This window comes from Leptopilina boulardi, unplaced genomic scaffold (genome assembly GCF_019393585.1).
Source record: "Leptopilina boulardi isolate dan_hultmark-lab unplaced genomic scaffold, ZJU_Lbou_2.1 LbouV2_19, whole genome shotgun sequence".
NCBI classification, from domain to species: Eukaryota; Metazoa; Arthropoda; class Insecta; order Hymenoptera; family Figitidae; genus Leptopilina; species Leptopilina boulardi.
In genome coordinates this window covers 215,009-239,892 of record NW_026137740.1, presented here as the reverse complement: position 1 = coordinate 239,892, position 24,884 = coordinate 215,009, and the positions used below count along the sequence as shown (strand labels likewise).

General features: G+C 26.8%; 4 protein-coding genes and 1 long non-coding RNA gene across 9 annotated transcripts in view; 4 read left to right on the top strand and 1 right to left on the bottom strand.

Moving 5' to 3' along the window:
• The first annotated feature begins 135 nt into the window (after positions 1-135).
• LOC127277913 (uncharacterized) lies at positions 136-3,072 on the top strand. The gene is made up of 6 exons (XR_007842427.1): positions 136-371; positions 1,393-1,490; positions 1,768-1,853; positions 1,997-2,089; positions 2,297-2,377; positions 2,584-3,072. It is a non-coding gene; the product is annotated as an uncharacterized LOC127277913 (long non-coding RNA).
• A 1,822-nt stretch (positions 3,073-4,894) lies between these two features.
• On the top strand, positions 4,895-7,131 carry LOC127277909 (elongation factor 1-beta'). Its single transcript, XM_051299355.1, has 3 exons — positions 4,895-5,073; positions 6,232-6,653; positions 6,920-7,131. Exons 1-3 carry the CDS (start codon positions 4,994-4,996, stop codon positions 7,072-7,074), a joined length of 657 nt encoding a protein of 218 aa, XP_051155312.1. The 5' UTR covers positions 4,895-4,993; the 3' UTR covers positions 7,075-7,131.
• Positions 7,132-7,527: 396 nt separating this feature from the next.
• The window catches only part of LOC127277891 (cadherin-23-like), a 102,791-nt gene continuing 85,434 nt past the window's right edge, over positions 7,528-24,884 (top strand). The window contains exons 1-3 of one of the 2 annotated variants that reach the window (XM_051299317.1): positions 7,528-7,661; positions 16,920-17,106; positions 22,143-22,199. In XM_051299317.1, the coding sequence (XP_051155274.1) occupies positions 17,104-17,106; positions 22,143-22,199 (60 nt within the window). In that variant the 5' untranslated portion in view covers positions 7,528-7,661; positions 16,920-17,103. Of the gene's footprint in view, positions 7,662-16,834; positions 17,107-22,142; positions 22,200-24,884 lie in introns of those variants that run through there. The other variant, XM_051299318.1, reaches the window with a different exon arrangement.
• Positions 8,342-10,100, top strand: LOC127277898 (probable cytochrome P450 6a13). Its single transcript, XM_051299336.1, has one exon. It carries the CDS (start codon positions 8,479-8,481, stop codon positions 9,997-9,999), a length of 1,521 nt encoding a protein of 506 aa, XP_051155293.1. The 5' UTR covers positions 8,342-8,478; the 3' UTR covers positions 10,000-10,100.
• LOC127277896 (cytochrome P450 6k1-like) lies at positions 10,015-16,597 on the bottom strand. 4 transcript variants are annotated; one of them, XM_051299332.1, is made up of 9 exons: positions 15,939-16,597; positions 15,293-15,614; positions 14,967-15,149; positions 14,723-14,886; positions 14,124-14,644; positions 13,839-14,039; positions 13,338-13,531; positions 12,837-13,154; positions 10,600-10,738 (listed from the first exon to the last, which is right to left on the bottom strand). In XM_051299332.1, the coding sequence occupies exons 1-9, from the start codon at positions 16,177-16,179 to the stop codon at positions 10,735-10,737; spliced, it is 2,148 nt and encodes a 715-aa protein (XP_051155289.1). In that variant the 5' UTR covers positions 16,180-16,597; the 3' UTR covers positions 10,600-10,734. The 4 variants fall into 4 exon arrangements, with proteins under 4 accessions (XP_051155290.1, XP_051155289.1, XP_051155288.1 ...); XM_051299331.1 differs by lacking the exon at positions 10,600-10,738 and adding an exon at positions 12,272-12,773 and having other exon boundaries at positions 15,939-16,596; XM_051299334.1 differs by lacking the exons at positions 10,600-10,738; positions 15,293-15,614 and adding an exon at positions 12,272-12,773 and having other exon boundaries at positions 14,967-15,029; positions 15,939-16,019.

The window sequence follows — 24,884 nt, the reverse complement described above, 5'->3', positions numbered from 1 at the left end:
AAAATTAATACAATTAAAAAGAAAGTTAGTTAATAAAAATTTCTAATTATGTTGGTAGAAATGAACAAGTTCAGTATTTTGTTATCTTGAGTTGGCATCGTTGGCATTGAAGTTCATTGCAAATGGCGTCGTCATAGAGAAAAGAACCATATTTCGTTGTAGAAAATTTAATCTTATATTTTTTCTTTAATCAGAACGATTATTTATAGATATATTTCGATAATTAAGTATTGTTTTATATAAATATTCGAGAAATCATAAATGTTTCTTAGCAGGCAAGAAAAAAATAAGTAAATTTCGAAAAAAAATTTTTTAACATGGGAACCTAACCTAAAAAGTTTAGCATCGAAATGTTAAACAAAGAAATGTAGGTAAAGTATAATTTAAATCGTAATACTATACAATTTTTGTTTTAATAATAAATAATAAAAATTTGCAAAAAAAAGAATGAATAATAAAAATTAACTTTTATCAAAATGAAGTTTTTCATGTTGGTAAAAATTAAAAGATTAGTTTTTTGTTATCTTGCGTTGGCATTACTGCTCATTGCAAATGGCGTCGTCCGTAAGTGAGAGGTCCAATTTGTGATGCACAAAATTGAATCTTGTAGTATTTTTTTAATCATAACGATTATTATAGATCAATTATAGATATTTTTGATAATTAAGTACTCCTTTATATGAATAATCAGAAATACATAAAAGTTTTGTGGCAGCTGTGAAGAAAAATAATAAATTTAGGTAAAATTTTTATGACAAGTGTAACCTAAAAATTTTGGCATTACACTTGTGACTTGTAGCAATTTTGAAAACAGCTTTTCAATTTTTTTAAAAATATTAAATAAAATAAATGGAACAAAAAGAAAAAATAATAATAATTAGAAATAAATTTATTAATAAAATTGAAAATAATTAAAATAAAGAAGGTTACTACCTTTAAAAAAGTATTTTAAAAAATTTCCAATTATGTTGGTAGGAGTGTATAATTGGTTGGTAATTTTTTTCCTTCATGTTGGTATCATTTCTCACTATAGTAGACATTGTAGAAAGAGCGGCTGAAAGTGACAGAAAAATTTCTTTAATAATAGAAAACATCTTTAAATCTAAATACAAATTAAAAATATATTACAATAATTATGTTCAGTGTGATGTAAATTTTCCAGATTACAACTAATTTTTATTGGTAAATATAAGAATTTTTAATATTTTGTGAAATTTAATGACGCTTTGGAATTTAACCTAAAAATTACTACTTATCCAATTTCATATTTCTCTCCTACATCTGTTCGAATATTTGTCCGCCGTATTTTAGAGATAAAATTTAAAATCAAAATTTAATTATTATTAAAATTCATATTATATGTTTATTTAACTTTTATTTATTTATTTACAGAGCTAAAAGATGGAATAAAGACATCTCAGGAAAAAAAGGACTTGAATTAAATACTAAAACAATGTTAATCCTTTAGGCACCAATTCTTCTCAACTTAGGTGAATATTTGTTTATAAAAACTAAGATTTTACATTATTTTTAAATAACAAACATTTTTTTTTCTAAAAATTCCATTTTGCATTTTAATAGTAATTTTATTAGTTTTTTCTGCTTTTGATTATGATAATTATTATTTTACTTATTAATTAATTAAAATTTAAAATAACTAATATTATATAAATTTTTTTAAAAAAATCATCTTAAGAAATAATTAAATAAATTTTATTTTGAAAATCTTATTGTAAGTTTTTATGGAAAACAATTTTTTTTCTGAAGTTACAGGTGTTCAAATCGTGAAGGATGGGTGTTTGTTGCGGAGCTGCTCCTGGAGGAGATCTTGCATTGCTGAGTCGCAGTTCAATGTAAGTCGATTATAAATTTTTTCCTTTAATTGTTATATTGGAACAATAAAAAATACTATTGAATAAAATAAATACTATTGATAGTATTTACGATTTTTAATATTTTATTTTGCACATATAATATAATAAATTATTTTTTTCAGGCAGTTGGTCCAGTAGCAGAAAGATTTGAGCTTTTAAAAAGGAGCTATGCTGTCATCGTATCTTATACACCACGCTGAAATTCCCCCTTATAGGTGAGTCTTTGTTTCCAATATTTTTCAGAAATATCAATAAATGGAATAAAACAAAAATAAATAAAAATTTATTGTAATATTTATAACATGATAGAATATAAAATGTTAATATTTATGAATATTAATATATAATTAAAAATAATTTATTGTATTGAGGATTTTTAATATTTTATTTTATAACATCATGAATTATTATATTTTTTTCAGGTCCAAAAGAAGGAAGTCCTTTTATAAAAAGGATATGGTGTCATCGTATTTCTAACACTACGCAGAAATCCCCTCATATAGGTGAGTGTTGTTTAATATAATTAATTTTATATACAAATTTAAAAATTATAATTTACTTAAAAAATTTTAACTGGATTTAATTATTTTTTAATTTCATTAAATTAATTCCAAATTAATTTAATTGATTAAAAAATAATAACTTAGCATTTAATAGTGTTTTGAGAAAATAAGTGTATAATTTAATTTTTAATAATATTTTTTTTCAGTTCCATTCCAATTTTCCAAATATCTGAAGAGACTAGGAAGGATGTGGAAGAAGAAAAGTGGCCCCAGCATATATCTTTTTTTTATACAATTTTTTTTCATTTTTTATTATTTTTTTATAATATTTTTTTTGAGCTCCCGGCCTCACGCAGAAGTGCGAGCAAGAAAGAGGGATCTTCGGGAGCTGGCCCAGAAGCGGTCGAGAGTGGCAATGACGTTATTGTCCCGACGAGGGATGATCCGCCGATCGGTGAGTCGTTTTTTATTTAACCCCTTCTCTGTTTAAAATAGCTATTTTTTTAATAAATTCAATTAAAATAGATTTATGAATTGAAAATTAATTTTTCATTATATATTCTTAATTGTGAAATTTCCTTAACTTTTTAAAAAAATGTAATGTATTTAGAAACATTTGAAAAAAGTAGATATATCATATTGATCCAAATAAAATATTAAAAATTAAAAAGAAACAGGGAAGGAAATCTGACAACATAGTGACACCATTGACAAAATTTATTTTTTTTAGTATTTTTTTGGAGTAATCTAAAAAAAACATGTGATAATTTCGGAAATTTAGCCCCTTAAAATTTGTAACACTCCCCACATCCTAAAGTATTACATGTTTTGTAGATTACTACTTTAATACTACTTAAATTAATATTATTGTCAATGTTTTTTCATTGTTTATATATGTATGTTATTTATTTATTGTATGTTAAATTAATTAAAGTAATTTTCTTTTCTATTAAAAAAAAGTAATTCAAACTAGAGTAAAATTTTATTAACTGCAAATAATTTAATTAATTAATTCTGTTAGTAAATTTTATACTTAATTCTCAACAGTTAAAAGTTAATGCATGTGGAATTGGAAATTGAAAGATTTGATAATTTTTTTAATGATTAACGAATTAAATGTTTTCTTTTCAGAAAAGATCGCTCAGGTGACGGTTGCGTCCCGGGACGTTAACCCTAGTGTAGGTAATTTGCACCTGGGCGGTATTAGTTTCGTTTAGAATATAAATATAGGTAGGAAATTCGGGAAAAATAGGCATTTTTGTTCGTTTTAAATATAGCAATAGGTAGGGAAATCGGGTAAAAAATGTAAGTAAAAAATAAGTAACTGGAGTACCAGTGAAAATTTTATTTATTTCTATCCTTTATTTCTTTTGTCACTATGTTGTCTTTTATATTTTAATGTTTTGTATATGTTTTATAAGTGTTTTGTGTACGTTTTTTAAGTGTTTTTTTTGCATGTTTTGGTTAATTAATCATTATTTTCAGATGAATCAACGTGGTGAGAAATAATATTTCTTTTTAATTGAGTTAATCATTTATTTTTTCAGGAATGTGTAATTTATTATATTTTTAATCTTTTATATTATTACATTATTCTATATTTATTATATATAAAAATTTTATTACTTTTACAAAAAATGAAATTATGTGCTACTATCTCTACTCAATTAGTTAAGATTTTAATTAACTTGATTTATTTTTAAAAACTTTTTGGGTCATTCATTAACGTGGAGCGTGATATTTTGTACCCCCCCCCCCCTTTTCCCCCAAAGTATCACATGCTTCATGTACGACCCCTTTTGTATTTTATTTATATTCAAATTAAACAAAATGTTAACTATTTAAACATTTACAGAATACTTAAAATTTTTAATTGAATTTAAATTGAAAAATCTTTTATTTATCTGCTATTGCAAATTTTTCAGGTATTTTTTGTTGTAAATGTTATTATTGAGCATTGCAATCGTTTAAATCGCAGCCGTTTTATTTTTTCTGCTTTGAGTGTTATTAATATTTCGAGTAAGTACAATTTTATTTTATTTACTATTTCCCGGTATATAGAAAATTTGTGAATATTTTTTTGTCTACCTAAAAACTTGTGAGAGTCCATATTTTAGATAAATGCCATTTTTATCAGAGAATTTAAAAATAGATTTTAAATAATTCTAAAAGATACAGTGGTATGAAATATATTAATATAAATTAATTTTAAATTTGTTATATATTATAATTTACTTATTGTTTATACTTCATACAAATGTATTTTTCAGAAATATTTAAATTTAATTTTAAATTTTCCGCCAAAAAATCGCATATATCCAAAATATAATCGCTCACAAGTTTTCGGTTGATATAAAAAACGCTTACAAGTTTTCAATATACCAGGAAATAGTAAGGTTTGTAAACGCCTTTAATTAATGTATTTTATTTATTGAGTTTATTTTTTTCAGTTGTTAATTCTCCTACAAAACCGGAAAAACGTCAATTGTTTAAACGCAAGTCCTTTACGTATCACGTAGTCTCCCTACCCATCCCTTCCGGTTTTAGGCGACAAGACGTTAGTTGCAGCTGTTGTTGGTTTTTCGTAGATTAATTTATTAACTAAAACCTTTAAAAATGGCCGTGGGTGATCTTAAAACTGACAAAGGTGTCAAGGATTTAAATTCTTATCTGGTTGATCGTAGTTATATTGAAGGGTGAGTAAATTTTTACCTGTAAATTTAACAATATACATAGTTTACTCTACACACGTGTTCTACATGTCGGCAACTTATATCTTTAAAAATTACACATTTCTCCTTTTTTTTTTATTTAATTGCACAATATTCTAAAAAGAAATACAAAATCGTTATTTTTTATTGACATATAATTTATTAGATAATTGAAAATTGGTCGTTAATTTAACTTTTATCAATTGCTCCCCCATGAAGGTATAACCTATTTTCAACTAATATTCTAATTACCTGTAAAATTTAGCAACAAAAATACTTTCAAAGGTATAAGACGTTGTTTTTACTTTCATTTTTTTTATAAGGAAAAAGTTTAAGTTAAGTTTTTTCAATTTTTATTGATTTATAGGTTATGTTTCTTCTACTAGTGTTACAACAGTAACGTATATAGAAATAGTTGTCTGTTTTTAAAAAATTTTAAAATTATGTAAAATTATAATTATTGTAATTAATTTTTTTTAGTTAATTATATATATAATATTTATATATAATTTTATAAATTAACAAAATCGCGACGAACTTCAACTTTATTAACTTATTCAGTAATTTATTAGGGAAGAATCAGACAATCTCTATTCTCGTTTTATTAATTAAAAAAAAATTTACATTTTAAATGTTTATTTTTTTATGCCATAAATATGTTAATTTTTTTAACACATAGAATTATTAAACATTGCTTTTTGATAAAGATTAAAAAATTTTGATAGTTAAATACTTTTTAGAAAAGATAACTTAACATTTCTAGATAATCAGAAATTTTTAATCTTTATTGAATAAAATTTTCAAGTGGAAATTTACATTTCTTTTTCTTTTCACAATTTTTAATTTAATAAATAATTGCTTTTTACTGCTTCTTATTTGACAATATTTTGCATAAAATTTTATTTATGCCTATAGGAAATTGTGTGTCTTACTATAATATTTAGTAAATTAATTTTTTAAGATTCAATACTTCCTCTATTATGTGAGGAAGAAAAATGTAAGTAAATTTATAAAAGTTTTTAAAAAATGACTTCTTTTTACTCTTTCTTTCAATTATATTTACTTAAATTAATTATATATCATTATTCTTGCTATATCTATAACCAAGAAAGATTAATAATTTTGTTATAAATAAATTTCCAGTTATCAACCAACTCAGGCTGATGTTGCAGTTTTTGAGGCATTGGGAAAAACTCCAAATCCCTCAAATCCACATGTTCTTAGGTGGTACAATCACATCAAATCTTATGACTTTAAGACTCTACCAGGTGAGAAGAAGGCACCAACAATTTTAGGAAGTAATACAACAGCACCAACAGAAAAACCGGCAGCCGATGATGACGATGTTGATCTATTTGGTTCTGATGAAGAGGAAGATGAAGAAGCAGCGAGAATTCGTGAGGAAAGACTAAAGGCATACGCAGAAAAGAAGTCCAAGAAAGCAGTAGTTATTGCCAAATCAAGCATCGTTATTGACGTGAAACCATGGGGTGATGAAACAAATATGGAAGAAATGGAGAAAGCTGTTAGATCCATCGAAATGGACGGATTAATTTGGGGTGCTTGTAAGTTGAACAACATTTTTTTAAGAGAATATTTATGCAATCAATTAATTATCCTAGAACTCTTTTTTTAAAAAGATAGTAAATAAAGAATAAATAAAGCATTAAATTAATAATTCAATTAATTTTAATTAATGAATTTCAATTGTTTTCAAGTAGATAAATTTTTTTCATTTATTGAAAGAGTTGAAAATGACAAAAACTACTTAACTTTTTGAATAACTTTTCAATTAATGTCGATTATATTTTATTTAATTAATTTTTTTCAGCAAAATTCGTTCCAGTTGGTTATGGCATCAAAAAATTGCAAATCATGTGCGTTGTTGAAGACGACAAAGTATCTGTTGATTTACTTGTTGAGAAAATACAAGATTTTGAAGATCATGTTCAATCCGTCGACATTGCAGCATTCAATAAAATTTAAACAAGTCTTTTTTTTACTTTTCTGTCGTATAAATAAATATTAATAATTGTTTGTAAATTGAAGTTTTTTTTATTAAAATTCCTTCAGTATGTTTTTGAATTTGTAATTTGTATTTGATTTACATGTTTTTTTTTGAGCTGTTTTTTAATTCTGAATATGGACGTTGATTAATATTATCTTATCTTATTTGAAAGTTGAAAATAAATGTTGTATCTTATCTACATTACAATTTTTATTATTTCAATTATTATTATTTATTATTACATTATTACTTAATACTATTTATTATTATTATTATGAAAAGGTATATTGAAATGTATTTTCCACTTGAAAATTTTGATCATAATATTTAAAATAATTCGATTTCTTTTAATATATCTCATACAACAAATTTCTCGTTTTGAATGTCAAAATGATGACAATGTATATTGATTATATATTCTTATTTATAAATTGGTTTATTTTTCAGGAATACAGGAGAAAGAAAACAAATATGGAATCTATTATTATTCACGGGAGTTATTTGAGAGGAATCGCAATATTCAATTCCAATAATTTTTGTATAATCTTCAATTAATTGATAAAAGGTACGCTGACAAGATATTTTTTTTTAATGAAACAGCTATTTTACCAAAAAATTAAAAAAATTAATTGTTTTTATTGCATTAATAATAATTCATGCAATAAATTATTTTTATATAATTTTTTTTATGTGATTTCGCATAAAAGAAATGGTTGTATTTTATAAATATTTTTGAATAACCTATATGAAATTAAAGAAATTACAATACAAATTATTTCCTAGAATTGCTTATAATAATCGAGTTTATTATTAAATTAAGTGGTATATTAAATTATTATCAAAATTATCATACTTAGTATGACTAATAATCTTTGAACTCTGATAATTTCATTGTAATCAAACATTAAAAGCAGTATTTTTAATACTATAAATTTTAATTTTTGAATTAGAATTTAATAGTTTAATTAAAGTCTATTATTTAATATCAATATATTTTTTTAATTAATTTTTTTTATTGTTCAATTTATCAAAAATCTAAATGAAATCAAGTAAGCAATAATAATTAACTGACTTAAAAAAATAAAAAAAAACTTGTTTCTTATAATGCTGAACAAATATTAATAAATATTTTTATTTATAAATAAATTAATGAAAATACCTATAAATTAAATGCTGTCAGCGGAACTGAATTATATTTTCTCGTAATATCAAATACTATGATTATTAGAAACGCAACTTTTTTTCCACTTCGTTTATTATCAGAAAGCGATAATGGTAGCATCAGTATTGATCGTAGGAAAAAAAAATATTGCACTTATAATTGTTTGTATTGATAAAAATGATCATCAGTTATATTGAAAAAGTCGACGAGAGAATTAAACATGGATTCTTTATTACCATCTCTTATTGCACTAATAACGTTAATTTTTATTTTCACTTACAATTATTTAACACAAAAATATAATTATTGGCAAAAAAAAGGAGTACCTTGTGTTAAAAAATGTCTTCCATTTTTTGGTAATATGGGAAAAGTGATAATAATGCAAGAAGCATTTACGACATTATGTGAAAATTTTTACAAAAAAGCTTCCAATCAAAGTATGTTTGGCTTTTATCAATTTTTAACACCATCATTAATAATACGTGATCCAGAACTTGTGAAAAAAATTTTAATCACAAATTTCTCATCATTCGAGAACAATCAAATAATACTTCATCCTGAATTGGATCCACTTTTATCAAAAAATCCATTTTTTTCACAAAAAACAACATGGAAACAAAATAGAAACGCACTAACAAGTGGTTTTTCATCAAGTAAATTGAAATTAATGTTTTCGTTAATCACCAAGGTATCGGAGAAATTTAATGAATATTTAAAAAATAAATTGAAAAATAAAGACAATTTTATGGAATTTGATTTAAGAAAATTGTTTAGTATGTATACAGGTGAGATTGTCTCAACTGTTGGTATGGGAGTTGAAGGAAATTGTTTTCAAGAAAATTCAAAAACATTTGGTAAAATTGTCTCATCAATTTTTGAAAATTCAGCAATTATGGGTGGTTTTGCACAAATTTTAATTTTCTATTTACCAAATGTTGCAAAATTTTTCAAATTAGGAATTGTTTCTAAAAAAATGAACTATTTTATCCATGATTCAGTGAGGGAAATAATAGAGAGAACAAAAAATGAAGATATTTCAAGAAATGATTTTTTACATATTATTTTGGAAAATGAGAAAGATGAATTAAATTTGAATAATTTATCATCTTATATGTTGTCATTTATTTTGGATGCACACGAGACAACAAATACAACATTGAATTTTTTGGCATTTCAATTAGCAATGCATCGCGATGTTCAAGAAAAAGTAAGAGAAGAAATTAATTCACTTAGTGTGAAAATAAATGATAATTGGAATTATGAAAATTTAAGTGAATTAATTTATTTGGAGCAAACAATTTTTGAATCAATGAGATTAAATTCAGCATTGGGAACATTAATGAAAATTTGTACATCGAAAATAAAACTCGAGGGATTTGATGGTGTTAATTGTCAACTTGAACCTGGAAATATAATTATTTTATCTATTCATGGATTACATAAGGATCCAAGTTATTGGCATGAACCGGAAAAATTTGATCCTGATAGATTTAGTGAGACGAATAAAAAAGACCGACATAAATTTGTTTTTCTTCCCTTTGGTGAAGGACCAAGAATGTGTTTAGGAAGGCGGCTGGCAATGATGTCAATAAAAATGGGAATGATTGGAGTTTTAAAGAATTTTTCTTTGGAATTATCATCAAAAACGCGTTTTCCTCTTAAACAAGATCCAACGAGTTTTTTCACTGCTGTTGATAGTAGTTTGTGGGTGATTTTAAGACCTTTGAAAAAACAATTTTAATTGACTTTAGAAAAATTATTATTGTAGATTTTATTTATTTACATACATATTTTATTTTCATTAAAAAATCAATAAAGATAAAGTAAAAACTTGAAATAAAATATTATGTTTATAATTACATCGATGATGTACACAATTAAAATTTATAAAAAAAAATTGTTTGAAACTTAAAAATATTTATAAATAGATAAATAAAAAAAAATTAATCGATTTTCCGTAAATTCAAGACAATGCCGCCTTTCACAGTTGTTAAATATGCTCTTGGATCAATTTCCGCCTTAGTTTCATCACAAGTTGTCAATTCATATTGTGATATAATGTGAATTAATCCCAATTTTGTTTGCAATAATCCAAGACGCATTCCTGCATTAAAATTATTTTTAGAAAATCTATATTTGTTTTACTTAAAATTTTAATATAAATTTTACAAAATTATAATATATAAATTACCAATACAATTACGTGGTCCCTCTCCAAATGGCATGTAAACATAATTAGTTCTCGAATTTCTATTTTCTTCCGAAAAACGGTCAGGATCGAATAATTGTGGTTTTGGAAAATATTTTTGATCATAGTGTAATCCCAATAATGGAATAAATACTGGTATACCTTTTTCAATGATTAAATTTGTCCCTGGAATTTTATAATCATTCATTGTTTTTCTATCAAGAATTGGTAAAATTGGATACATTCTTAATGTTTCTGAAACCACCATGTCCAAATATTGAAGGCCATTTATCTGTAAAAAAAAATTTTATCAGACCATCTCAAATCAAATCCGAAAATTTTGAAAAATGAATGAATATAATTTTTAATTATTATTTTTAATTTTCATTGTTATTAGAAACTTTGGAAAAATTTTAGGATTTGTAAAAATTATTTTTCTGGCACAGAAGCATTATATTTCTTGTAAATTATTTTTGTTCAGATGATTCTGATAAATTCTTTACGAAAATTCATATTGTACCAAATCTTGTGTTATTTTTCCATTATTTTGTTCAAGAGCATTTTTTATTTCAAATCTTAATTTCTCTTGAATTTCCGGTTGTTTAGCTAATTCATAAAAAGCATATGACATTGTTGTTGATGATGTTTCATAGCCACCAGTGAAAAAGATAGCTGCCTGTCCACATAAAATATCGCCTTCAAATTCTGCGTAAATAAATTTTTTTTTTTATTTCTTCAAAAATTTTTATAACAACAATAAATAAACGAATATATAAACTAACTTATTCCACTAGAATCTTCTTCGCCTGCATATTTATTTTTTAATTCAATGAGTAAATCAATTAAATCTTTTCTTTTAGCACCAGATTTTTCACGTTCATTTAAAGTTTCAGTGAAAACTTGCTTTAAAAATGCACCACTATCGCCTCTAAAGAATTTAAGATTAAATAATTTCGCCAATTGTGGTACAATAAATATAAAATTTAATTCCATTGTTCTAAACAGATCGTAGGTGAAAATTTTTTTTCCAAATTTACGAAATTCTGCATTTGGATTATTTAGACTGTTCACTTCTAAACCATAAGCAGTGGTTCCTATTAGATCTGTTGTAAATTTTGCACAAAGTTCTTTCATTTCTACTTTGTTTCCTGAACCTATATTATAAATTTATTAGTGTGTAATTTTTTTCTTTTATTTCTTTTTTTAATTGAAAAATATCTCACCGTGAAGACTAAGTGATTCCATGTATGTATCAAGATTTTCTCCTACTTTTGTCATTAATTCAAACATATTTCTCAATTTTCCCGATGTAAAAACAGGTGATATTTTTGTACGAAGTATTTTCCATTGGGGATTTTTAACTATAAATAAATTTGCATTTCCCAAATGATCGCCCCTTCCAGCTTCCATAAATTTATCAGCAAAATTATTGAAATCTTTCAATAGAATTTGTTTTATAAGTATTGGATCACGTATCATTAAACCAGGTTGATTTAAAACATAAACACCCATATACGGTAAACCATCACTTTTTTCATAAAATTCCTTAAGCCAATAACCAGATGCTTGTTTCATAAAAAAAGGTTTTATAAAATTTCCAAAAAATGGCACAGGTTTTATTTGCATTACACCCCTTTTTGTCCAATAATCATAAGGTCTCATTATAAATAAATATAATATACTAATTAGTGTCACGGCAATAATTATTAATTCTACACTCAAAGATGCTATAGGTTCCATTTTTTATAAAATCCAAATTATATAAATTATTTGAAAATTGCGAAACGTATTTCATAAGCGACTGATGAATATTAACGAGAGTATATAGGGTTTGATAAAATGCTTTTTATTTTTAAATTAAAACTGATAGTTCCGAAGTCTGAAGATTGTGACTAATCTTACAAGACACCTATATGGAATTCGCTCTCATTAATCTAACTATAAATACACTATTTTTACAATGAGAAATTTATCTCAGTGAATTAATGATCTTGCTAAAAAGATGTGTTACAATTTATAAATTATGATATAAATTCTGTAGCATGAAATGTATGTATAATTTAATTTACTTTTAAATTGAATTTTTTGCAAAAAAAATTTAACCACTTTTTTTAATACACCAAAAATTAAGGAAATTCTTGATAAAAATTTATAAATTATTTTTTATACTACAATCATAAAGTGACGAATTAGAGAAAATAATATTAAAAAATGCACTTTTTATATGCTTGATAGCTCTTATCCATGCTTTAAAATTGTCCTTCACTTCATAAATGAAAGTTTTAAATGTCGGTGGACTAGAATAAGTTTCGGATAATTTATTTATTCTGAAAAAAAAATTATAACAGTGAAAATATGAAATAATTTTTGAAAAATACAGAAACACTTACCTATTATTTCGATAAAAATTTTCGCTAGTTTTATTTAAAAATGTGTACATATAACATGCTGGTTCTGAACTAATGACCTCGACTTGATGAAATACTTGACTTGTAACATGAAAATGATCTCCTTTTGGAATTATTACTTTCTCCTTTTCTCCCTCTTCAATGTATGATATTTCTCCCTCTATTACATGCAATGTGACATTTGTCAATTCTTTATCGACAAAATTTAATTTTTTCATTCCTGAATAGTCGGCGACAAAATAAACGTCAGAATAATTTGACCACGTGTAAACTTGTTTTTCAATTTCCTCTAAATTATATCTAAAAAATGAAAATTTAATCTTTTTATTCTTTTTTCCATAAATAATAAATTAACCAAAAAAAATATATTTGAATTAAATTTTTGATTGATTGATTATAGGTTTGAAAAGAATCAGGTGTTTGGTTGATTTAGATAAATTTTTCTGCAAAAATTTTACTTTGATAATATTTAAATTACATTACCGATGAAGATTAAATTTTGTCAATAAAGGAACTAAAAATGAAACAGGTTTCAATGGATGCCATTCTGCAGTCAATATATCAACATTTGGTTTAAACATTCTCTGTTGAAATCTACCATTTAGAGAACACCATACATCCACATAAATGCTTATATTAGATGACAGGGTCACTTGTTTTTCTTTCATTAGATTGTCCTGAAAATTTTATTATTATATTTTTCAACTCAAATGTGTGTTAATTTTTCCTACTAATCAAAAAGTATTGCCTTTCCCCTCTAGTGGTAAAAGGGCTGTTATCTCCCACTAGTGTGAAAAGCATCGTTTTTTCTTATTAGTAGAAAAAGCGATGTTATTATCCACTAGTGTGAAAAGTAACAGCTTTTTTACAAGTAAAAAATGTATCTTCGTTGTCCACTAGTGCACAAAGTGTCGGTTTCTTCTTGTGGAAATAGTATCTCGAATTTGTTTTCAATGGTATACCTTTTTTTTTATTATAATATACCTTTAAACAATGTGCATATTGCTTTACCATGTCCCCATGTCGCCACCATCTATTATTTATAACATAAGCATCGGGATTTATAAAATAGTCTTCATTATTCACATTATCATGTACTTGTACTATAACAGCTATAGCGTCCCAATAATTGACCATCATGTTCCATGAATATCCATATAAACCAGGAACCCAATTATTATATCCCTAATAATTAAAAAAAATTAATTCATTTCATTTATTATTTATGATTCACATTGATTCTAATATAATAATAAATAAATCAATTACTTGTGTAATGAAATGAGAGTATGGTAAAAAACACTGTAATCCAATGTGAAAAATTAGTAGAAAAATAACAAATTTTTTTTTCTTTGAAACATTTTCGTTCTTATTTTCATAAAAACTTTTGGAACGAACAAGTTCACTTTTCTTTTTCCTTTCTTGTTGATTTAAACAATCTTTATTGAGTGGTAATTTAAAATTAATTGTTTCATTTGAATAGTCATCAAAATTTTCTTCCCTTGGTTTATTGATTATTTTCAAATTTTGAATTTCATTTTTTGCTACATAGTTATCTTGTTGCAAAATTTTATCACTTGTATCATGATTTTCATCATTATCGTCATTTTTCCTTTGATTATCTTTTGCAGAGGCGAAAAACATTTTTTTAAAAAGTAATTTAACATTGAATTTCCACTTTTTAAGATGAGAATATATTTTAGAAATAATGGTAAAATTTTCAAATTTTCTTGGCCAATCAACATGACAGAATAGTGGCATTGTTGCTAGACATGTGTATGGAAACATTCCTAAAAATCATTTTTAAAAAGTTTTATTTACAATTATTCTTTTTTGGATTTTTTATTTAAGTTTTTTATTTTTCATACCAATAGCAAAAAGTCTTGTATTCATCAGATGAAAAGCAGTACAAACTAACATGGCTGGCAAACGTGTTTTGTCAAACATCATCCAAAATCCAATTGTTAAATCAAAAATAAATCCAAATAAGTGTACAATAAAATGATTAGTTTGTTCTGCTGTTAATATTATTCTAAAATAAAAAAAATAGTTTTTCAAATTTTTCAAATTTACAATTTTTACATTATTCTTCATAGTATAATATTAACTTACGTAAATGGAAAAAATACCCAATGTCCTGATAAACTGACCACTGAATATCCACTTAACCAATCTCTATCAGTTTTTTTCAAACCAGCCAAAAAATATAAAAGAAAAAATTGAAATCGTAAAATAAAATAATTCCAAAGTGGTATTTTTCCATCATTATTCTTATTCATTAATGAATCTATGGAACTAATGTTAGAATTAATTATTATGTTCTTTTTCTATGCTGAATAAAAATTTATTTGATATAATAGTCCAGTAATCGATTATTTGAATCAAATAAATTTTTTTCCGTGTATATATGAAGAAAATATAGTTTTTTTGGAACTTACAAATATTTGTTTGCACCTGTTCCCCAATAGAGAATAGCAACAATACCATATAAATAGCTGTGATTATTCCAAAATGTTTTGTCTAATAAAAATATGTACCAATAGGGTAGAACAAAACAAAAGCAGGCAATTTTGAAATAATATCCAAGCATAATTCCAAAAGCACCTAACCACATTATTGTATAAATAATTGTCATCCATGGAAGAGTTGGTGATTCCATTCCATGAATTAGGGGAAATCGACAAATTTTAGAATCACCCCATTTTTTGTCTATATTAGATAATCCCCTTTCGTGAACAATATCAATCACCATGCAGAGTCCTGTTAAGTCAGGATTTTTTTCGTCCATTTAAATTGAATTTAATAATTTATTATACTAAATGCTTTAAATCAGAATTGTAAAAATTGTAACTTAATTTAAATTAGCAATTAATGTTTTTGGATATTAGATTTTTACTCTAATAATGAATTAGAAAACAAAAATTTGATTGGTTAATTTTAAAACTCGCGCCGAAATCTTTTTGTTGGTTATGTTCCTTCGGTCAAATAAAATTCGGACAAATGAAAATTAGGTGAACTGAAAATTGTGGCATCAATTAAGGATTTAGAAAGCACTTATAAAAATATGTATTTATGTAATTTTACCAAAAAGTGCTCGTGTTACTCCTAAACTTGAAGGATCAGTTGGTCGATAAAGTAACTTGACGAATTTTTTAAATGTTGTAAGTTCATCTATTTGAAAACCAGTAAAATTTTCAAAATTTCTCTGAAAATTTTGCCTCAGGCAAATTTTGGAAGTTGAAATTTTTAATTCGTATTGTTTTTTATTTTTATTGTCGTTTTCTTCATTTTGACAGTTCGTGTCACTTTTTTTTCTTTTCCACATTTTTTATAGTTAATAAAAGAAAATAATAATTTTGTTGTTAAAATTTTATTTATTTTTTTTTTAATGAAGTTAAAACAGTGTACGGTGTTTAATTTTGTATGGAAATATTCTATAAAGAAAAACGCACTTGTTAGTTTGAGCGATACTTGTTCATTAAATTCTAAACAACATCTGAAGAAGAGGATCCTAGATAAATGAGATTGAACCCTTTGAATAGCAATTTTGCTTTTGTCGCCAGGCAACATCTTATAATATTGACTTGCGCCCGCGCAATTTTATTATACTAGTAAACATATTTCTTCTTCCTGCTTTTACATTAAAGGTTGACAATATATTGTCAATTGTCAATATATATTGACATATTTATACAAATTTTTATGCTAAAAATTGTTAAATTAATTTATTATTCTTTTATTTTATTTTTTTGTTTTTAATACATATATGCTACACTTAAGAATTAATTCTTAATATAAACAGAAAGTTAAATGACCACGACATAAAAGTGACTGAATGCTTATCTTTGAGGCTAAAAGTCAAAGGACAAAGATTCTGCATACATCAACACTAATTTTACGAATTGACGATAAACTTTTTGTTGTAATAATAAAGTAATTAATAGTTCATAGATTTTATTTAATACACATTATGTGAAAATCCATTTTTCTGTTACTTTTTCGTTTAAAAATAATAACTAACATAGTGATTTAAAAAATAATTGTATAATTAATTTTTTGTTTCAGTGCATGACCGAAAGAACTGCCTGATGGATAAGGAAAGATTTAAACAAAGAAAATAGGTCCCAGCATTTTTTTAATGTACAATTGGATAGTTGTTTTTGATGAGTGTTGTAGTGCAAGAAAAATTTCTGAAAATGATTCAGAAGCTTCGATATAAACATTATCCCGACGTGGGATTCATCGATTTATGGTGAGTTCTTTTTTTTTAAACATTTTCTGTTTCTGTTTTCTTTGGTCCACTGTAGGTTGGAGGATATTGGACATTATTATAATATGGATTTGACAATTATTTTTCCTTATAAATGTTAAATGATAATTAAAAGTTTGTTATTAGATTTTATTTATATAATATTTTACACAATGCTTGATGTCGCTTTCAGTTGGGGTGTGTTCTATATAAAACAAAAGACTGATTTATTTCAAAACGCCCTTCAATCTGTCTCTGTGGACCATTTTTGTATTTAACGAACCCCATCCGTTATATCACAATGCAATTGCTCATTGAAAATAGCGCGATATTTGTGAAAAGATTTTTATTTATCATAGTTTTCAAATTTAAATCTTAAAATTGTCAAATTAAAATATAGTCTATTAAATATTTAAACAAGCGCCTTTAGCAAGTTGTTTGAGGGAGAGAGAGTCGATTGCAAATAATTAAGAGCAAATATAAACAGTTTTTTTTATTTCACTATTTGCTTATTCTGTATTTGTTTAAGAATCAGAATTGTGCACCTGGCTAACTACTTTTTACTTCTTTTATTTGTCATATTTGCTTGTATATTGATCATGGTTTATTATTACCTATTGTTGACCGAGAGTTGTGCATTGTTGCGGGATATAACGAAAAGGGCCGGGACGAATTTTTAAAACCGTGACCGATCAGATTTGCATACAAACCCATCGGGTTACTAATATCAAATTTCTGTAAACCTATTAGTATAAAATTCAACACTTCTTTTTATTTTTTTTATACCATTTTTTTAATCAATAGTTGCTATTTTCGTTAAATTTGTGGTTAGTGCAAAAATTTTCTTCTACAAAAATTAATGTCGATAGATCAGCAACAGTGGAATGTTAAAGAAAAATTAATTTACTTTAACGGAAATTGAACTATGAACGAGTCAATAAAATGAAATTTAGGAAATTTTATTCAAAAGCGCTTATAATGGTTGTTAAGGACTTTACAGTAAGTTTTGATGGCCCGATGAAGGGATCCTCTTTGAGATTGTAGTAGGGGAAGAGAGACTGGTAAAAAATCGGGCATAAAATTAACAGTATACAGGCTGCAGAATGCAGTATGCCTGCTCGATAGCAATATTTCACGATGGTCTCTCCCCTGCGGGGTGAGAGAAAGAGAGAGAGAGAGAGCTGTTTTCTCCGAGGGGGTATATGCAACAATGGAACCCTTTACCGAGCCCCTAGCACCCAGCCAACATCCATACATCATCATTCATTCTAAAAAAAAAAGAAGGATGGGGGTACCTTTGCAGAACTTGGTTTAGAAGGACCTTCGAAGGCTCCAAGTACTATAAACCAAAGTATACCTATATATAGGTCTTATTTTTCTTTTCATTCTCGGGCACCTAGTCTATATAGCTAATTTAACTTCCTGTTCAGATAATTAAATTTTTCAGAAAAATTGTAGAACAAAAAGTACTTATTAATTGTCATTAATTTGCGTCATATATTTCTAAAGATAATACATAAGAGAAATTTTGATTAGAAAAAAAACTATATTCCTTGTTCGGAGGGATGAAAATAAGGCAGGCAGTAAATTTTCCATTGCGATATCTATCACATAAAAGAATGTAAAAATCAGGGTGTGAATAATCCTTGTTGTCAAAGCCACCCTGTAATTCCAGAATTGGTGAAAAAAATGTAATTTTTGTATACTACTACAACGACGACAGCTGGAATAAGTGAGGCGTGATTAAAATTCAAATCTGAGATCAAAGTACTGGAAGATTGCACACGTGATTGTACTTTAATTGAATAGAATATTCATTAAGTTTGTTGATTAGAGCATAATTTGACATTAATTATAAAAATGCCATGTTAATATTTCTTAGATATTTCTGAAGAATTGCAAAAAAAGCCTTCATCATTTTGAAAAAATGTTTCCTAAATATTTTTACTGTTATACTTTGGATGATTTTGAAAAAAACCGAACCTGCTTTTTTTGTTGAATAAATTGACACTCCCCCCAAGTAACGGTTGCAAAGGGATCCGAGTTTTATTGTAAACAATGACAGACAAGATTATAGTTTAATAGATGAAAGAAAATATAGTGGAAAATACATGAAACCACACACTTTGTTTGCAGTTGTCAGAAAAAAAGAAATAGTCGAGAAAATAGGGAGGAGAGTCGCATCATTAGTCCGCAGAAATATAATTTTCTTCTACCATTGTTACTTACAACCGGAAGAGATTTCTCTACAAAAAAGCGACCCATGATCAATCGGAGAAAATTCTGTATCCCATATACCGTGGTACATTATACATATAAAATATTACGCTATAACGGGCAAAGTGAAAAAAAGAAGAGCGTAATCCGCTTTTTGAAATGAACCAGCAAACCCTTCTCTGTGTCATAGCATGGATGACTGATTGTAAAACCATGGACCAACCCACAAGAAGGGTTGCCTTCTACCAATGGAGAGCATTGAAACCATTTAAAATTAAGCCTTGTAATCGACGTGTAATCCTTTAAAACCGTGACAGTTTGAAGAAGGCCAAGTGTTTAGGCGAGAGATAAAAAAAGTTTAATCTGTGAGTCTAATTTAATGTCATCTTATTGCTTCAAAAATAATGAGGTCGATTTGTGGTTCGATGAATTTTTCATTTTAGTATTTCTATACACATGAGAATGTGACTTAAGCTTAATCGACATTTGTCACAATTTTTGGCTTCTTATTATTTGTAAATGAAGTAAAATTCCTTATTATTATATAAAATATAATTTGAAATTAAATTTAGACGGTTGGGAAAATTTAGAAATATTAACATATAAATGAGATCTGCCCATATGTATTTAATGAATTATGAATTTCTAATGAACTTCAATGAAAATGTTTAATCTCATGCGAAATGTGTCAGCACAATTAAGTGTAGGCGAATTTTCATTGCAGTTCACTCTACTGCCTTGTTTATATATATTAGAGAGAGAAGATTAAAAATGTCTAGTCTCAGTGCATTTATTCTTTAAGCGCGTTCATCTGTATAGACTTTTTAGGGGACAAATTTCAGAGCAGGTGCTCTAGATATATAGGAAAAGGAAAAAAAAGTTCATTGATGTCAATGTGCGAGGAAGAGGGACGATAAATAGGGGATAAAAATTCGTATATATATTTGGAGCAGCCTCATTTTCAATTGCGTTTTGTTTTCAAATAGAGGACCAGTATTTCTTAACGTATACACATATGCTTATACATGTTTTTAATATTAAAAACATAAATAATACACTTCATAATAGTGCGAATAATGCCGTTTTTCCTACTAGTGAAAAAAGTACCACCGTTGCCCACTAGTGTACAAAGTGTTACTTTTTCCTGCTAATGGAAAAGTAATGTTATTGATCACTAGTACGAAAATTGGTGGTTTTTTCTACTAGTGGGAAAAGTACTCTCATTATCCACTAGTGTAAATTATTGGTTTTTCTTACTAGTAGAGTCGATCGCTGTTAAAAAACAATTTGTTTCTATTTATTAATATTGAATAGTAACGAAAATTAAGTACAAATTGGAATCAAAGTACCTGATAGAAATAAATATCTCTGTTTATTTATGTACTTTTCCCTCTATGGACATTGGGTCACCCTATAGTAGTCCATATAAAAGCAATGACGCGTGCACTTTTTGTCAGTATTATTTCATCTCAAGCGGCAACTGTTTTACTTTTAGATTCGAGTCTTTATAAGTATATAGTTGGACGGTCCACTTAATTTTCAAGTAGCCAACATCTGTGTTGTTGTTTCTATCTCGATTTTAGTTTCTATTTCATTTTTTTCCATTCACATTTGATGTATAATGTTGTACATTATTTTGAAACAAATGATATAACAATTATAAAGAAGAATATTGTCAACGACATTATAAACGATTAACTTTTTTTTATTTGTTTAAATTTTTGATCAATAGTAATAATAGTATCTCTTAAAATTGAGATAACGATCGTGCTAAGTATAGGAGAGGGGTTAGCATAATATGCGAAAATTCTCTTGGGAAATGGGAGAATGGATTCTCGCGAACCACGAACAAAAGATCCCTTAGTTATTGCATTAGTATATATGGGGAATTGGAATGAGGTTTCGATTCAAGATGAATTGCTTTTGTTATCATTTACCTTTATATTTAATAACAATGATTCTTTAAAAATATTTAACACCGTACAGATTTATTTTTAAAAATTATAAAGGTAAAGAATATTTTATTTAAAAAAGGATTAAAGCTGATTTTTTGTTTCCTAAAAAATCCAACAAAATTTTAATTTTACTTAATTTCGTATAATGTCGAATTTTATTATCGCAACCGAAAGTTGGAATATCATTGAGTCGAAATTTCTTTTCGGAGACACAGGGATACTTGTGTAGAATTTGAATTTTTAATAAATTAGACTATTTAATCTTGATTGTGGATCACATATATAAAAATGACGAAAAAAGGGATGATGTGGTGAACGATATATAGGACTCAGCCAGCATAAATGTAATTGGGTTCTGAGTGCTATACAATTCATATATATATATACATATACGAATTCGTTACACGAAGCACTTGAGTCCTATCAGATAAATGAGACAATGGAGTGATGGTTCAAGTGCAAACATAATGGCAAAACGTCCCCGGTAACCAGGAACTAATGCAAGAGATAAGAATCGAAGAGCCATTGTTGCCGGCTGCATTTATGGAACACGCACACAAGAGGCCATGGCGTTAACGTCAAAAGGCGTTTTTCGGTTCGATTGCTTCACCTGGTGGTGGTAGTAGTAGTAATAGTCCTTTATCCATTTCTCCTCTTCAATGTGATATACAATAGATTTTAATGTTTCATATATTGTTTCTTCTTTTCTTTCAATAAAACATGTTATATTCATATGTGCATGTTTAGAATGCTACAAAATTTTCTAATGAACTTAAATCTAGTTAAATCTAGCTAGTTTCGTTTAAAATTGAAAATAAATATAGTGATTAGAAATTTAATAGTATAATTTAATTTTTTATGTTTCAGTGCAAGAATAAGGAAGGATGTATGGACGAAGAAAAGCGGTCCCAGCACTTTTCAAAAGTAAGAATAGTTGTCTTCCTGATCTGCGTAGAAGTGCAAAAATGCGAGGTTCGGAAATGGTCCTGAAGTTTTCGATGTAAACATTACCCCAACGTGAAATTTACCGATCGGCGAGTTCCTTTTTTTAACCTTTTCTGTTTCAAATAGTTTTATGTAGCTGTAACTCAACTTTTTAAATTTTTGTCCGTCATATATTAGATCCACCGTTTTTCCCACTAGTTGAAAAAATTTCTTCTTTTTCGATTAGTGAAAAAGCCATGTTATTGTACACTAGTACGAAAAGTAGCAGTTTTTTCTTCTAGTGGAAAAATGATCATCAATATGTATATGTAATGTGTATATAATTTTTCAAATTGATATACGTTACAAGTACTTTCAATCCCTATAAGTTGTTGTTTTCTTTACGAATTTCTATACTTATTTGAATAATAGAATTCGTCATTAGAACGACTTATTCCACATTAGAAAAAAATGGATGAAAGATTTTTTTTAGCAATCTAAATTATTCTTTTGATATATCAATTTTTTCTTTCCAATATATAAAAAAGAACTCCCTTGTTGATTGAAATTCATGCACTTTAGAGATTCGTTATCTCTGTATGATGTTTTTAAAGAGAGTAGAGCAGAATTGGATCCAAAAGGGGATCTTTTTTTTATTATTGAATTTATATTCAAGTTTTACATCTATAGAAATCGATCCAAATTCTTTGCAACAGTTTGATCAACTTGCCTAAAAATCGTTTATTTGTTGTTTAAGTTCTCTAATATTGAAAGTAGGTTATAAGGATTTTTAGGGATTCAAAAATTACGGATGGAAAAAAATTGTTTAATTTGATTTATTCAAGCACGTTCTTCTATGTCAGAAACCCCTCTCAATATACTTTGCTTAGGGCATTTCACGTGTAGCAAATATTTAAAGAGTGTGTGTACTTTCATGTCCTACGGCTATAAAATTGATACTATTTTATGCCAATTGAGAGATGATTCCCTAAACGTCAAAAATACTAAACACTGTACAGTATTTTCAGGTAAAAAAATTTTTTGTGTAATTTAAACTGCATATCCCCGAAGATGATTTTTTATTCAATCTCTATTTTTTTAATATATAAAAAAATCAGACAAACTTCTGAATAATAATTTCTGATAATTTTCATTTCATTAAAATATTAAAAATGTGAAGGAAAAGTTTGGACAAATCTATACTGTAAGTTTGGTTTACTTGATAATAAATAACAAAACATTTACGTCTATAGATTTGTGATCAAATGATGTTGAGTATATATGTAATCCGTTGATAAGCTGTAGGACCCCAAAAAGTGAGTCGAATAAAAAGCGAAATGTATTATGTGTCTGTAGGTAATAGGAATGCTTCACAATAAGACTTAAATCAATGATTTGATCGCAATAGGGGTCTTTTTAAAACCTGAATTTTAAGCCATACTTTTACATATGTGATTAAAGTTTGGTTTTATTTCTAGCACAGAACTGCTATAATTTTTGATTTTGTTTACCTGATATTTAAAAAGGCTTTCCACCTGTTTGTGTCAAGATATATGATTCGCTTCAGTGATTCAGAGGGTTAATAATTAATGAACTGTGACGTTAAATATAGAAGATATAGGAATCAAGATATTTCTCGTGAGTCAAATTTAAGTGATAAACGTGTGCTGCAAAAAAAAGTGTATATATGTATATTGTCATTTTTGCACTTTACATGCGGTGTTACAACGTGCGTGGCTCGTGCCCCATACAGATTTTTATATGTCCCCGTTATACTGCTCTCTGGCAGCTCATTAAACACCCACAGAACCCCTCAGACGACTGGCACCCTGATTTAACTATTGTTTAGTTTCTCTGTGTATGTGTTTGACTACTTGCCCCACTCACCAGTACATATAACTAATTTACAAAGTCCCCTATATATGTACAGTAAATTCTAAAGTAGTATTAGAGAAATACACTTTGAACGAATGTTCAGGGAGGGGGGCTGGGGTTAGTACACACGCCATCTGTCCATATTTGGTATACATGTACTCAGTATATACATATGTACTGGATATTTGTATGTATATGTGCAGTGGTTCTTACTATACATTGATATACTCGTCGGCATCTGATCAAGTTGATCTTAAGTCTCAGAGGGTTGGAAACAAGATTTACTCAAAAAAAGGGGGGGCGGCTAAAGAACCTGTAAAAACCACAGGGTTCTTTCTGGTCATACGTATATTAGAGAGGGTCAACGTTAACTCAGTTATTGACTAGGACATTATTGACAAAAGTAGATCTCATTTGGACAAGTAAATATATTTTTTTTCTGTGTTGTTTTAATCTCCCAGTTAGTTTTATTATTATCAGTCTTCTTTTCTTGAAATTGTAAATTCTTTTGAACTGTTAGGTGCAAAAAAGTACGTTAGTCCTTGTCTCGGTCTGACAAACCGAGACAAGGACTAACGTACTCTTTTAGTTATTATATTACATATAATAACATTAAGTGTTTCGGGGAAAATAAATTAAATCTTCATTAAAACGCGTCAAAATGATTAAAATCAATATGAATTAGAATTTTTAACAATCAGAATAAAGGCTAATGAAAATTGAGCACCATTGGAAATGTTAGAACACTATGACGTGTCACATAGACTGCTTTTGGCATTGATTGTGATCGTTTCAAACCCTAAGAGTAGA

Bases quoted from the DNA above. Each gene is read 5' to 3' on its own strand.
- LOC127277909 (XM_051299355.1), top strand. From the start codon at position 4,994: ATGGCCGTGGGTGATCTTAAAACTGACAAAGGTGTCAAGGATTTAAAT. The intron at 5,074-6,231 runs GTGAGTAAATTT...ATAAATTTCCAG, and splicing joins GATCGTAGTTATATTGAAGG to TTATCAACCAACTCAGGCTG. The intron at 6,654-6,919 runs GTAAGTTGAACA...AATTTTTTTCAG, and splicing joins CGGATTAATTTGGGGTGCTT to CAAAATTCGTTCCAGTTGGT.
- LOC127277898 (XM_051299336.1), top strand. From the start codon at position 8,479: ATGGATTCTTTATTACCATCTCTTATTGCACTAATAACGTTAATTTTT.
- LOC127277896 (XM_051299331.1), bottom strand. From the start codon at position 16,179: ATGTGGAAAAGAAAAAAAAGTGACACGAACTGTCAAAATGAAGAAAAC. The intron at 15,150-15,292 runs GTAAGTTCCAAA...TTCTAACATTAG, and splicing joins ACAGGTGCAAACAAATATTT to TTCCATAGATTCATTAATGA. The intron at 13,155-13,337 runs GTAATGTAATTT...TTCATTTTTTAG, and splicing joins ACAAAATTTAATCTTCATCG to ATATAATTTAGAGGAAATTG.